The sequence below is a fragment of the Scardinius erythrophthalmus genome (assembly GCF_964197995.2).
Source record: "Scardinius erythrophthalmus genome assembly, chromosome: 11".
NCBI classification, from domain to species: Eukaryota; Metazoa; Chordata; class Actinopteri; order Cypriniformes; family Leuciscidae; genus Scardinius; species Scardinius erythrophthalmus.
In genome coordinates this window covers 34252662-34266248 of record NC_138231.1, presented here as the reverse complement: position 1 = coordinate 34266248, position 13587 = coordinate 34252662, and the positions used below count along the sequence as shown (strand labels likewise).

Genomic DNA, 13587 nt, shown 5'->3' with positions numbered 1-13587 from the left:
AAAGAAATCAAATCATAGCCAGCCGTTTTCTCAAGTACAAAGGCTTTACAACATAATTGTTCCCTTCATGAAGTTTCGATCCAAACAAACAAAAACGAAAAGAAAAAGCAGGAGAAAACATTTGGACATTATTTTGACATATCAGCATCTTTACAAGCAACAAGCAGCATGGACCAAACAGGCCTTGCCAAAAACCATGATTTTATGATCAGCAAGAGAGGAAAGGTGTGGAAAGAGAATAGGGGTCTTCAAGGAGGCGAACACGCGCCACAATACAGCACACGATCGTTTAGGTGTCTACTGAAAACAAAAACCAACAACATAATAGGATGATCTCTGATTATATTTCTGTTCTGACTGTGGGACGCTGTATACATCTTACAAAACCTGCCATATCAACTGGCATAAATAAAAGGAATGGTGTAAAAAAAAAAAAAAAAAAAAAAACACAATAATAATCATAATATTTAAATCATAATTATAATAATAAAATAATAATAATAATAATAAAAAAAGTGACTTAAGTTACTAAATTCAAATATACACAGCGACTCCTTTATTATATACACGTATGTACAGATCTCTTGTCTTTGTTTAAACAAATACCTTGATGGTGATATGGGAGCTGCTCTTAAGACCAGCCTCTCTGCTTTGTCGTGATCTATCGGGTCAGGAGACCCTAAAACGGAGGGGCTTGTCTGAAGGCACTTGCGACCGACTCAAAATACTGCAATCCGTTTTGTAAAGAGCGTTCAGCCAAGACGACAGAAAGGACAGAAAAACAAGGCCACTTTATAGGCACTGCAGCCCTCCTCACGGACGACGAGCTCGGTAAGGCAGGCGTGGAAGGAGAACAGATGAACGTTTGAAGGGGGATCCCCCGAAGCCAGCGTCCCCCCCACCCGCACGTGGTCTGCACCGAAATTGGGCCACTCGAAACAAAACCAAAAGCACAGCCATTTGTAAACAACAACATAAAAGTCTTTAAATGGTTTCTCTCTCACGTTCCTTATGAGTTCCTCAGTCCTGCACCTATTCCAGTAGTTTTTGTTTTTTTCTGAAAACAAAGCGAGGCTTCTCGCCGCCTTCTCATAAAGTAATATAATATGCTTCCTCTGTACATAAAAAAAGGAAAGAAAGAAATTTGCCACTTTATCAGCCTCAAAACATCTCGAAGAAGTCGAAAATAAAAATAACACATGGGGAAAAACTGCAGTCTTTGTTTCTGAGATGGCCTTGGTCTCCTCGTCCTGCTCATCAGAGCTCATACGCAATGTTCTTTGTGCTCTTGGCCGACGGTGGCATTATTGACATTTTTACAGTTGTTATCCTTTGGGCTGAAGCCTGTCCAGTAGGGTGCTTTGAGGGAAGGGCCGCCACTGCCGCTGCTCTGCATGGTGCAGATCAGCCCGTTCTTGGTCCGCGCTTCAGGTTTAGAGTACTTTTGGATGGAACGCTTGCCCCCCTCCATCCCGCACCACTCTTCCACCAGCTCCAGCTCTTCTTCCTCCTCTATCTCCTCCTCATCTTCCCCGCTGTTGCAGGTCCGATCCGGGGAGCCCATGAGCTTGGTGCGCTCATACTGGATGTCCCGGTTGTCTTTGTGCTGCTGCCGCGTCACCGGCCTCAGTGGCTCCCACTGGTTGTTGACGCTCTCCTCCACAGGCACACGCTCCCGCCTCTCACGCTCTTTTCGCCGCTTGCGGGTCCACCACACGCAGACAATGACACAGAAGACCCAGAGAACGCACAAGACAACGCACAGCACGGGCACCAGGTAGTCTGTGTGAAAAGAGAGTCAAGTCAGACAAGACAATCTGGGATTCATGCCAAGGGGAAAAAAATTTATATTGATTACTGGCCGATTTATGTCAAGTTATCGGCAATGGTCGACAGTGGAGATTTTGATTGGCCAGCATTGGATATTTCATTGCAGACACTCATTCAACCAATTTTTTTAAATTAATATAATATAATAATATGTCTAATAAAAATATCAATAAACACTAAAATAATTATATATAATAAATATAATTAATTAAATGTATAAATTATTTTGGTAACACTTTACAATAAGGTCTCATTTGTTAACATTAATGTATTAACTATCATGAACTAACAATGAGCAATATGTTTGTTACAGTATTTATTAACCTGTTAATGTTAGTTAATAATAATAGTCGTTCATTGTTTGTTCACAGTGCATTAACTAATGTTAACAAATACAACTTTTGATTTTAATGATGCATTACTAAATGTGGAAATTAACATTAACTATGATTAATAAATGCTGTAGAAGTATTGTTCATTCTTATTTTTAGTTAACTCATGTTAACAAATTAACCTTTTGATTTTAAGATCAAAATCCACTTAAACATTAATGTTCTACTGAAAAAAAAAATGATAGATTGTTTTTTAATTAGACAAAACAGTACATGTTTTTTTTTTAGTTTTTTTTTTTAGCCACTTTAATGTTATCAGCCAAAAGGTTGAACAGAAATAACTGTTATGGGCCAGAACTTTAAAAAACAGAACCAAATAAGCGAATGTAAAGTTGTTTCAATACCCTTAATTTACAAATACACATTGATATAATTTGTTTCAACCCATTTATAATTGCCTCAACCTAAAAAAAAACTTTTCAGACATCATTCATTTTGCCCAATCATTCTCTTTAATGCATTGCTGAGGTGATGACTGTGGAGGAGTTGAATGGCTGTCACACAGGTTTATGGCTTCCTGCCCACAACTGTTGGATCCTCTGAGCCTCTCAGTACCCTTTCCTCCTGTGACTCACAAAGACTGCACTAATTGATGGAGATGGGGAATTGACACTCGGTCGGGAGTTGAAGGCTGGCTTTAGCCTTGAGGCCAGTTGGCCCCTGTTCCACTCACCCACTGGCTGGGACATGACGGGCATCTCCACTTTGACCTCGATGACGGCAAGCATGACGGTGCTGTTGTGCCGCTTGGACAGCATGCTGACTATGGTACTAGCTGCCTCCTGGATCTGACTGTGATTAGGCTGCTCATCCTGCTGGAACGACTGCAGGAGAAATAATGGGGGTTATATGTGTATCCCAAACATGTAGATGAATGTGGAAGCACAGATTCCAAGAAAAAAAATCACCTACAAAGAATATGGAATTATTCACTAAAGTGTGAGGTTTTGGGGCTCTGCTGCATTGCCACTGAAAATCCTATATATGTTTATCTTCTACATCCAATTTTATGTCTTGTAAACTTGGTTTGGTTTTCTGTGAAGTTTTCTCCATTGTTGCTGAAAATTTCGCTGAATGGTCACCAAGAAAATGTTTAAGCTAGCAAACATAGATGAAGTTTGATCAGATTTAAGGATTTTTTTTCTTTAAATAGTGTTGAAAGCATCAGTAAGAATGTTAAACTATAATCCAACCAGTAATATTTTGCAACGCATGTATAATTTTCCAGAAAATTGAATTTGAGTTTTTTGCAAAACATGCTGCATATGTCAGAGTTCAGGTGAAAAATGTCTGTGAATGGATCAGACACTACTTTACATGCATCTCTAGAAGAAAATTGAAAATAAGTTTAGAGTATACAACTAATAAAAAGCACACCGATCCATCACATTTACATCATACAAGTATTGCGGTACAGAACCAAAAATAAATAAATAATACAAAATACAAAAAAATAGATTTGATATCAACTTATGACGATACGCTCAGCAAAATAACTAAAGTGAGAGCAGTCTTTATTAAAAAAAGCAGTTGTCGACTCCATTCTGTTGTCAACATGCAAAAACCTGCAGCTGTTCAAAGTTCCTGCCTACAGGTTCCATTTTAATGAGTCAGGACACTTAAAAACGGGCCTTCGGTTAGTGACTTGTTACAACACCGCAGGGATTTAGTGTAATCTGACTGAGTATAAAGGATGCATTTGTAGGTAACCACTATTTGTAAGTAACTTCCGTGAGGCAGAATGTTTCATTGAACGCAGGAAATGTGGCTTCAAATTACACAAAACTTGCCTGGCAGCACAAAGATATTCATTTTCATATCATTACCCAAGTATGGAGTTTTTGTTATCTCAAGAGATTATTTCAAGCTTATTTGGTTTTGCAAGCATTTTTTTTTTTTGGTCTAAAGACAATAGTGTAGATCCTAAGGCTAAGTGTAAGATGTGCTGGAGCCCGGTTCCAGTGCTCTCTGTGTGGGTGGAGGGAATACTGCAATGCAGTACGGCCCGCTGCTGGTCAGTCAACTGAATCTCATTACAATATAATGGGTTGGTTTGAAGAGGGGGCCGGTTGGTATTGCTCTGGGCATCCGGGCATTTCAAGGAACCGCACTCGACTGGGTGAGGAAATCAAATTTGCATCCATTAACAGAACTGTGCAACGAATATCCAGGACCCCTATGGTTTTGACTTTCTATTCCACTGATAATAGATATTAGGGGCCCACACAACACCGCTGTGTGAAGGGTATAGACGTGCAGAGGACTCATGAATATAAAATGTGTGAGTATAGAAAGCGCTCCCTATGTGCACAAAAAGTGAGTCTTCAAAATGTACTTACGATGGCCACCTCTACTGCGTCCTGGTTTTTGTAGGAGAGGTCACAAAGAACCAACAGCGTGTGATCTTTCGCCAGGCTCCGCGTGGCAGGCATATACCTCAGCTCTGAGCAGACATTCTCCACTGTTGTTCCCTAGAAGGTACACGGTGTATTTAGACCAATATTTAAGAAACAGCACTATTCTGGATCATAATGTAATTACGTTAAGAGGACCAAATACATCATTGACTTGTCAGAGAAAAAGGTATGACATAAAATGACCATGTTATGGACAAAGTGTCCTGGTAATACAACATTTTTATTGGACATATATCATGGATTTTGTACAGATTACTGGGTCAGATCAAGACAAGTCATCTTCACTTATATAGCGCTTTTAAAGGTCCCGTTGCATGCGATTCCATGTTTCAAACTTTAGTTAGTGTGTAATGTTGCTGTTAGAGCATAAATAATATCTGTAAAATTATAAAGCTCAAAGTTCAATGCCAAGCGAGATATTTTATTTAACAGAAGTTGACTACAAAAAACGGCTCGATTGGACTACACCCCTCTACATCCTGCATTAGTGATGTCACCAGAACCGTTTCTTGACTAACCTCCGCCCACAGGAATGCTCCCTCAACTCTACTGGCAACTTGCGCACTTCTTATAACTTAGCCTACTGTGTTTACTCAGCTCTTACGGTGATTTTCTGAAGTAAAACTGACGCTTCATCTTTTGTGTGATGTACAATAAACTTTATTAAACTCATCAGTACATGTTTGATCATCATTCAGACAGCAGACTTGTAGGCTATTAATAAATAATGGATACATAGCCTACAAGCAGATGACAAATACGTTATAATAACCGTAATTAAACTACTAAACCATACCTGTTTCATCTCTATACAGCACTCTGACTCTGTAGGCATTATTGTCCGACTCGAAATGAACGCCGTTACTGAGAGTTTCTGATATTATTATCATTCCGTGAGATGAATTTTTCCTGACAGACTGAGCACGAGCTCATGAAGCTCCGCCCCCTGTGTCGTCCAGCAGCACCTCATTTGCATTTAAAGGGGACACACTGAAACGGCTCGTTTTTCTGAGCCCCAAAAAATGTCAATTTAAACATGCTGTAAAAAATTATCTGTTGGGTATTTTGAGCTCAAACTTCACATACACACTCTGGGGACATCAGAGACTTATTTTACATCTTGTGAAAAGGGGCATAGAACGGGACCTTTAACAATGTAGATTGTTCCAAAGCGCCTTGCTGTGATAAGAAGTATCTAGAATAATGTTATTATCCAGCTAAAGTTAGTCTTGATTGATTCACTTCCATCGCAACGATCATTAGTTATCAACTTAGGGGCCGCTAAAGTTCTTTCTGCGCAAACTTCAAAAACGCGAACCTGTGAGAACACTGATGGCGTGCACATGCGTATTACGAGTTCAGTCTATAGGTATGTGCGTTTGAATATATGTGCGCAGGCATGTAGTCCTTCCCTACAAACCAACCCTCAACATACTACTTGTCTGGCCTTAAAATTTAAAACACAGAATTTGTATTGCTTCCGCGTGGCCATGCAAACCGGAATTATCCTGACAATGCTTTATCTGTAGAGAGATAAGTTTCTGGGAATACCAATGTATGAACTATATTTCCACCATTGCTTTGTGGACATGGTACCCTAGTAACACCCGGTTTTCTGGATTTTTTAGACTTAGTTTTTGGAAGTAGACTCTGACAATATTTAAGTACAATGTACTGCTATGGCTGATAGGTACCATGTTTTTCTTGACAAACACTACTGTTCAAAAGTTTAGGGGTTGGTAAGAATTTTTATGTTTTTGAAAGAAGTCTCTTATGTTCACCAAGGCTGCATTTATTTGATCAAAAATACAGTAAAAATGTTATATTTGGAAATTGTATTCATTTAAAATGACGTTACTGTTTTATTAAATTTTGAAATGCAATTTATTCCTGTGATGGTAAAGTTGAATTTTCAGAATCAAATTTCAGTGTTGCATGATCCTTCAGACAATGGCACTAACCAAGTATTATTACCAAGTTTTCAGACGTTTTTATCAAATCTCATAGACAATGACAATGCCATGGAACTACCATCTGAAACCATCCCTCTGCCACGGTACCATCATAGGGCTTTTGTGTAATGAAACAAAACACCAACTTGCTACGTGAATACTTACTGTAGGTAGTTTGTCCCTGTTGAATATAAGGGTGATGCGAGCACAGCTCTTGTCCAGATAGACTGAGTTGGGCTCACATTTGGTTTGGAGGGTTGGGGTGGCTTCAGGGCTTGAGCAAAAACCCCACTGGTTGCAAGGGGGAGAGAGGCACGTCAGGAAGTTGTGCTCCAGGCATTCACGACCTCCTGGACAGGAGTGAAGCTCTCGCCCTGGCGTCCCTGGCAACAGGCAAGGCTGCCGGCCACAGACCACCTGAGAAAGAGGGTCATGAACACATTCATTCATTCATTTATTCATTCATATAAATAAAAAATAAAAACACTTGTTCTTCAGACACTTACCTTGGTGCACTCCACTTTGCCGTTGACACATTGACAAGTGTTGCATTCTTCCTCCCAGCGGCTGCCATGCGGAAACTGAAGTCCAGCATAGTGACACGTCTTCCCAATGCCAATAACTGCGCCACAACACAAACACAAACACCGTAAGACTGGGGCCAATTCTAATTTAGGAGCAGATCCCTTTCCTCTCTGGAATGATCCAAGTCACATGATGCCAGGTCAGTGCTCCACGCAGACACCGCCCGCCTTTCATGTTGTTCACTCCTTAGGAACCATACTCCGCGTTTAGCTTTTTGTTAGCTTTTAGCTCATCTACACTCTAGTGTACTAGTGAGGCAAATCAGCATCTTAGAATGATTTCTGAAAGATACACTGAAGACTGGAGTAATGGCTGCTGATAATTCAGCTTTGATTTGCTGGGATGAATTACATTTTAAAATAGAAAACAGTTATTTTAAATGGTAATTGTATTTCACAATTTTACTCTTTTCCTGTATTTTAGATCAAATAAATGCAGCCTTGGCGAGCAAAAGAGACTTCTTTCAAAAAATATTAAAATTCTTACAGACCCCAAACTTTTGAACAGTTGTATATATATTTAAACATTTTCAAGAAAATTGACAAAAAATATTATTGACGTCTCACTAGAGAGATTTTTGTCCAATTAAACGTTCTCTAGAGTGAGAATATTCCACCTGCCTCCAATTAGCAAATATAAATAATGATCATTGAGCCTTTTTGAGCCTTTCAACATCAATGCAAAAGTCAATCGATTTATTGGGGTATTTAAGGTCCATTTCTCAAAATGGACAAGCAGAGAGATAAGAGAAAAGAGATTGACTGTTTCAATGATTACACAATAACTCTTACACTCTTGGCATTGAGGTCCGGTGCGACCGAGTGGGCAGACACATCGGAAGCCATTGATCTCATCCACACAGGTGGCACCGTAGGCGCAGGGTGATGACTGGCACTCATCAATGTCTGGTGAAGAAAAGAAAATATACATTCATCAATACAGCTACTGCCTTGGAAGATGTGGTTGGGAAAACTGCCATTTGAAGTCAATACACATTTATAAAGCACCAGGACCATGGCTGCACCTCAGAAAATGAGGCCGGGAAATGCATGGAATCTTTAAGGAGTATTTTCTATGTCAGAGCCATCAATAGACACAACACAAGGAGAGGAATTTTTTTCCACTGGTTGAATAATTTATCTCCTCTGTCTGTCTGAGAGCCAGGGCTAACCTTTAACCCCAAAAGAGGTCAAAGGGCACTAGATGCTCGGTAATCCTCCAACACCCTCTTTCTATACATCTCCATTCTTTCCTCCTCGGGATACTCACTGATACGGCAGTCGGGGCCAGCGAATCCAGGGGCGCATTCACAGCGGAACCAGTTCACCCCGTCCACGCAGATACCTCCATTGTAGCTGCAAGAAGATGTGAGAACAATGAGGTTATTGGCTGAAAGAGACACCTTCACCCCAGTGATTGACATAATACTTCCAACATACATGCGTGGAAGGGGAAAGGCAGGAAAAACGGGGGAAGAGAAGACATGGACGAAGAGGGATGCGAGAGTGCCTCACTGCGCTTATCAATACTAGCACCTTTCAGATGCAAATCCCCCAGTGGCTCCTTGCTGGGATCCCCACCCCCTACTCCCGCCCCAACTCCCAAATCCCTTGCTCCCAGGTCAGCGATGAAGAAAGGCAAGAGGACAGAGTGGACTGGGAGAAAAAGAGCCTGTCCATCCCCTCCTCCCCTCACCGCTGGGGGTGCTCTTTTAGGGCCATCGGCTCTATTGTGGTCCCCATTAAAACCAGCCCAGGGTCTCCTGAGATGTCGGATTTAGGGGTGATTTGGGGACATCTTCTCCCGTCTTTACAACCAGCGTCCTCCCTTGAACCCCCCCCTCCCCCCCTCGGTGCATCCGCTCAGAGAATGGGAGTTAGCGGGGCAGGAACAACATGGTGGAATAGGGCAGAAAGCCATGTAAGAAGGGTTATTCCAAGCTGTCTATGTTGTACAGGGAAGGGGAGGGTCGGCACAAACAGGCGGCCTCAGGCAGCAAAGAGTAAACAAGAGGGGGAACAACTGCAGAGCCACATAGGTCTTCTTACCAGGGGTGAGGGTTGCAGTCGTTGATGTCTGCAAGGAACCAGAAGAGAGGAAGAAAGAGTCAATGCGAGACATTTGCGCATTGATCGAATGTAATTTAACACTTTCGCTTATGATGCTTTTGCTTTTGATTGTGATGTTTGCTTTCACTGGTATGCAGACATGCACTGGCAGCTAAAATGTGAATGGGGGAATTCACTCACTCTGAGCGCAGGTGGGCCCCTCCCAGCCATCTTTACAGATGCAGGTGAACGTGTCACCACCACCCACGCACGTTCCTCCGTTCAGGCAGGGGCTGGACGCGCAAGTGCTGTTCTTTGCTGAAGTAGAAAAACGAAATAGAAAGTTACAGGAAGTGAACCTTTCTTCAGACCTTTAGATCTCAAACTAGGGTCCCTCAGGGGTCTATCGCCAATTGCTAGGGTCTGCAGAAAAGATCAGAATATGTTTCTAAATATATAAATAAATAAAATTAATAAATAAAATGAATTTTTTTTTTGATTCCCAACTAAAATTACATAATTATAAATTATAAATAAATGCATTCATTCTGTTCAAATAAGCAACCAAGATACAATATAAAAACTAAAAATAAGAAAATGCGTAAACAAAAGCTCTTGTTAAGAATGCAGGAAGCATTTGGGGACAAACATTTATTTATTTGGAGAAATATTTTGGATTCATTTCTGTATAGGCATTTTCAAAAAAATTCTTGAAAACATTTTTAAGCTCTAAACTAAATTAAGAGGTAAAAAAAAAATACACATGGAGGACCATTTATATAAATTACATCAGCAACCACAATACAATATAACACACAATTTATAAAGAGTGTTGCAGGATTGCAAAGTTGATTGAGAGTATTAAGAGAGACTGATTTGATTATATAATATGTGAAGGGAGTCTATAAATAGTTTAAGCTATTCAAGGCTATGAAAGGTATTTTTGGTTCAGAAAGTTGAGAAAACCTGCTGTGCATGAAGCGAGTATAAAAACTGCACTCTGATTCACAGAGGTGTACTCACCTGTGTTGCATGTACTCCCTCCCCATCCAGAAAGGCAGGCGCAGCGGAAAGTGTCTACGTGGTCATAGCAGGTCCCTCCATTACTGCATGTGGTGGCATCACATTGACTTTCACCTAAAAAGACACAAAATAACTCCAAATATTACCAGTCAGTTCAACAGTCACATTGTATAGCTTAACATATATACAATAGGAAAAAAGTACTTTGACATAAAACAGGGAGATGAAACTTACGTGAATGACATGTCTTTCCTTTCCAGCCATTGGCACATTCACAGTAGAAGTCGTTGACCAGGTCCACACAGTGACCGCCATTCTTACAAGGGCTCCGACTGCACTCGTTCACATCTGAGTGCAGAAACGCAAGTACAAAAGGTAAGACTCTGAATGTAAAGAAGGTCAAGATGAACAGGAAGATGAAGAAAGACACTCACTGAGGTTACAGAGGTCACCCTCCCAGCCATCCGAACAGAAACACTGGAAAGAGCTGATCCCGTCGATACAGGTGCCTCCGTTTCGACACGGGTTGCTCACACAGTCATTTATATCTGGGTAGTCGATATATAACATTTTCATGAACATCAAGATTTTAGGATAAAATAACAAAATGGTGCTCAAAAGACTACACCAAACATCAGGAGTTCAAAATCTAATTTAAACATTGAAATAAAGCATTTTAGGGTTTAAACGAAATTAAATGAAACCTTATGATGTACAATAAATAAGAAACATTTATGATTCTGATGATCTGATATTTATGATCTGATGATCATCATCCGGTTAGACAAACATCTTAAGAGCTGCTGTCATTACAGCAAATGGGTGACAAACCAAATACTAATACATTCTCAAATTAATGTACATTTTTCAGTTACATTTTCTGATAATATAATTTGGAACAAACTAACGTTTTAAAATAAAAAAAGTATTTTCACAAGTGATTTTTGATTCTCACTATAATTCTCACAATTGTCTCAATTTCTTTTTTAAGCATTTTATTAATAACACTTAATTTTTGTATAATATTTATTATATTATTTATGACATTATTTTAATACTTAATTGGCCCAGAAGTACCTATGACAAATGCCTAATATGAGCTTAATTATATTACCCATCTGCCATCTACTATGTAAGGATAAACTAAATTGATGAAGAAGTGAACAAACGAGGAGGAATGGATTATGGTTCAAAAGTGAAAACGCTGAAACTGTAAGGATGACTCACTCTCGTGGCAGTAGGCTCCTGTAAAGCCAAGCTCACAGGTGCAGGTGAAGTTGCCGCCTGGCAGGCTGATACAGCGGCCACGAGGACCACACACATTAGAGTTGATGTGTCTCACACCCACATCTGAGCTGTTACTCGCCACAGCAATCGTACAGCTGTCAATCACTGAGAATGAAAAAAAAAAAAACAAGCGGGAATAAGATCACATTGAACACATGAACTATTGTGCACTATTTTTCAATTGATGATCAATGTACACATGCAGATAGACATCTTTGGCTGTTGCATCTTGGTTAGCAGGAGAACAGGACGGGCAGTACCTTGGCAAGGAGTTGTCTTGCAGTGGTCCTTGCGGTTTTCACAGGACTTGCCCTCATAGTCTTCAGGACAGGCACAGTAGAAGTCACCCGGCAGGCTGTAGCACGAAGCCTTATTCTCACAAGGGTTCGACTCACAGGGGTTCGAGTGAGACAGACTCTCCACCTTCAAACGAGATAGTGAATGAGTTAGGCCTAAACTTTTTAAGTCCAGTCCTCTTAAACTAGAAATAAACAGTCAGGCAAGCTATGGAAGGCTCCCATAAGCCTAAAGCTAGCAAGACAGCACCATTACAATCACACAAGAGACCAATCAAAACAAACTGTGCAGCTAATTTTAGACATCCTTCCGCTCTTACCGAGCATATTCAACTGGGACGAGGAACACTTTTGCACATCTAGTTCTCCTACCTCGACATGGCCTTGTTCTGGTAAATAGTCTTAGAAAGGAATCTTTCCCACAGAAACTCATAATACTTACTATATTCTATTGATATGTTCATATTTAATATAAACTGCACAAATGGATTTCCAAATATACCATGTAATTAATTAATATGAACTTAATTATACAATTATTAAAATAATCTTTACTATAAATAAAATAAACAATTACAACTTCACACTCATATAAATTGTTTTATAATTTGAAGTAATAATAATAATTGCTTTAATAATTTATAATTAAGCTAATAAGACAAAAAGTGGCTTTAGAAATTGCAGTCCACAGCAATCCATCATTTTGCAACTGAGTTTGTCAATCAGTCTGAGGTAGACTTAGGACATGTTCACATGTTCTGCGCTATTTGTTAACTACAGTCTAGGATGACATGCAGACGGATGTCTCTGCCCATTGCATCATGTCTCTTGCCATGAGTGCCACATTTTTAGAATGCTGTGTCAAATTCTCAATGGGCCAAGGGGCAAGATTAAATGCATTGTTTGTTTGTTTTAATGTTCTAAATTAATGTATTACAGTGTATAATATAATATAATATACTATACTCAACTACAAACTGTTCCCATAATGTTTACTAATTAATGTAGGTTTCTGCAGCTTTCCAAAACCTTCTCAATGTCTCTACCATTTTTTCTCAAAAAAGCCTTTCCTAGAGATGATCCTCAGGGGGATTTTAACAACCTTTCTTAAGTACACATCATGCCAGCTGCCATGTAAGGTGTTAGTTCAGACTATAATGCTGTTCTCCAAGTCTGCTGAATTTCTTTTAGTAGGGATATACATTGTATATACTGGAAGCCGAAGGCCTGCACAGAGCACTTTTTCACAGGCAGCGATGTAAGGGGAATGTCTGCAAACGAGACTATCAAACAGAGCAACATAAAACTGCTAGAGCAGACAGATATAAGAGATAATCATCCATCTGTACTGGATCTGAAGAACAACCCAGTTGGACACGTTTCAAACAGTTGTATGTTGGCTGGCAAAATTGGTTGACACATAATTAAAAAAAACATATGTAGGCGAATATCCCAAGCAAACAGGTCTCAGAACATTTTCGATAGTGGTTTGCGCATTTAACTACATATAAATGTAGTAAATCACAGCTTTATTGTAATGACTTTTTTAGTTCAGTTAAACGGATTTGATCCCATACTAAAACATGTCTGATTGTGTGTCAATACTGGACCAAGGCTTTATATGTAGCCTCATGTGCACCTGCATGGAAAACAGTCCCACCAGATCAAAACCTTTTCCTAGTATAGGATTGCTTCTCCAACAGACTGCAGACGGTATGGTCTAATGTAAGCGCATGGCACGCTAGGCATGAATATAA

General features: G+C 39.9%; 1 protein-coding gene across 3 annotated transcripts in view; it reads right to left on the bottom strand.

The window, feature by feature from the left end:
- Nucleotides 1-528: 528 nt before the first annotated feature.
- The window catches only part of jag2b (jagged canonical Notch ligand 2b), a 47197-nt gene continuing 34138 nt past the window's right edge, over nt 529-13587 (bottom strand). For all 3 annotated transcript variants that reach the window (XM_081379528.1, XM_081379529.1, XM_081379530.1), the window contains 14 exons: nt 11795-11957; nt 11475-11639; nt 10682-10795; nt 10482-10595; nt 10248-10361; nt 9426-9542; nt 9225-9252; nt 8446-8531; nt 7968-8081; nt 7098-7213; nt 6757-7008; nt 4562-4693; nt 2896-3046; nt 529-1782 (listed from right to left, as the gene is read on the bottom strand). In XM_081379528.1, coding sequence (XP_081235654.1) covers nt 1265-1782; nt 2896-3046; nt 4562-4693; nt 6757-7008; nt 7098-7213; nt 7968-8081; nt 8446-8531; nt 9225-9252; nt 9426-9542; nt 10248-10361; nt 10482-10595; nt 10682-10795; nt 11475-11639; nt 11795-11957 — 2184 coding nt within the window. In that variant the 3' untranslated portion in view covers nt 529-1264. The remainder of the gene's footprint in view (nt 1783-2895; nt 3047-4561; nt 4694-6756; nt 7009-7097; nt 7214-7967; nt 8082-8445; nt 8532-9224; nt 9253-9425; nt 9543-10247; nt 10362-10481; nt 10596-10681; nt 10796-11474; nt 11640-11794; nt 11958-13587) is intronic.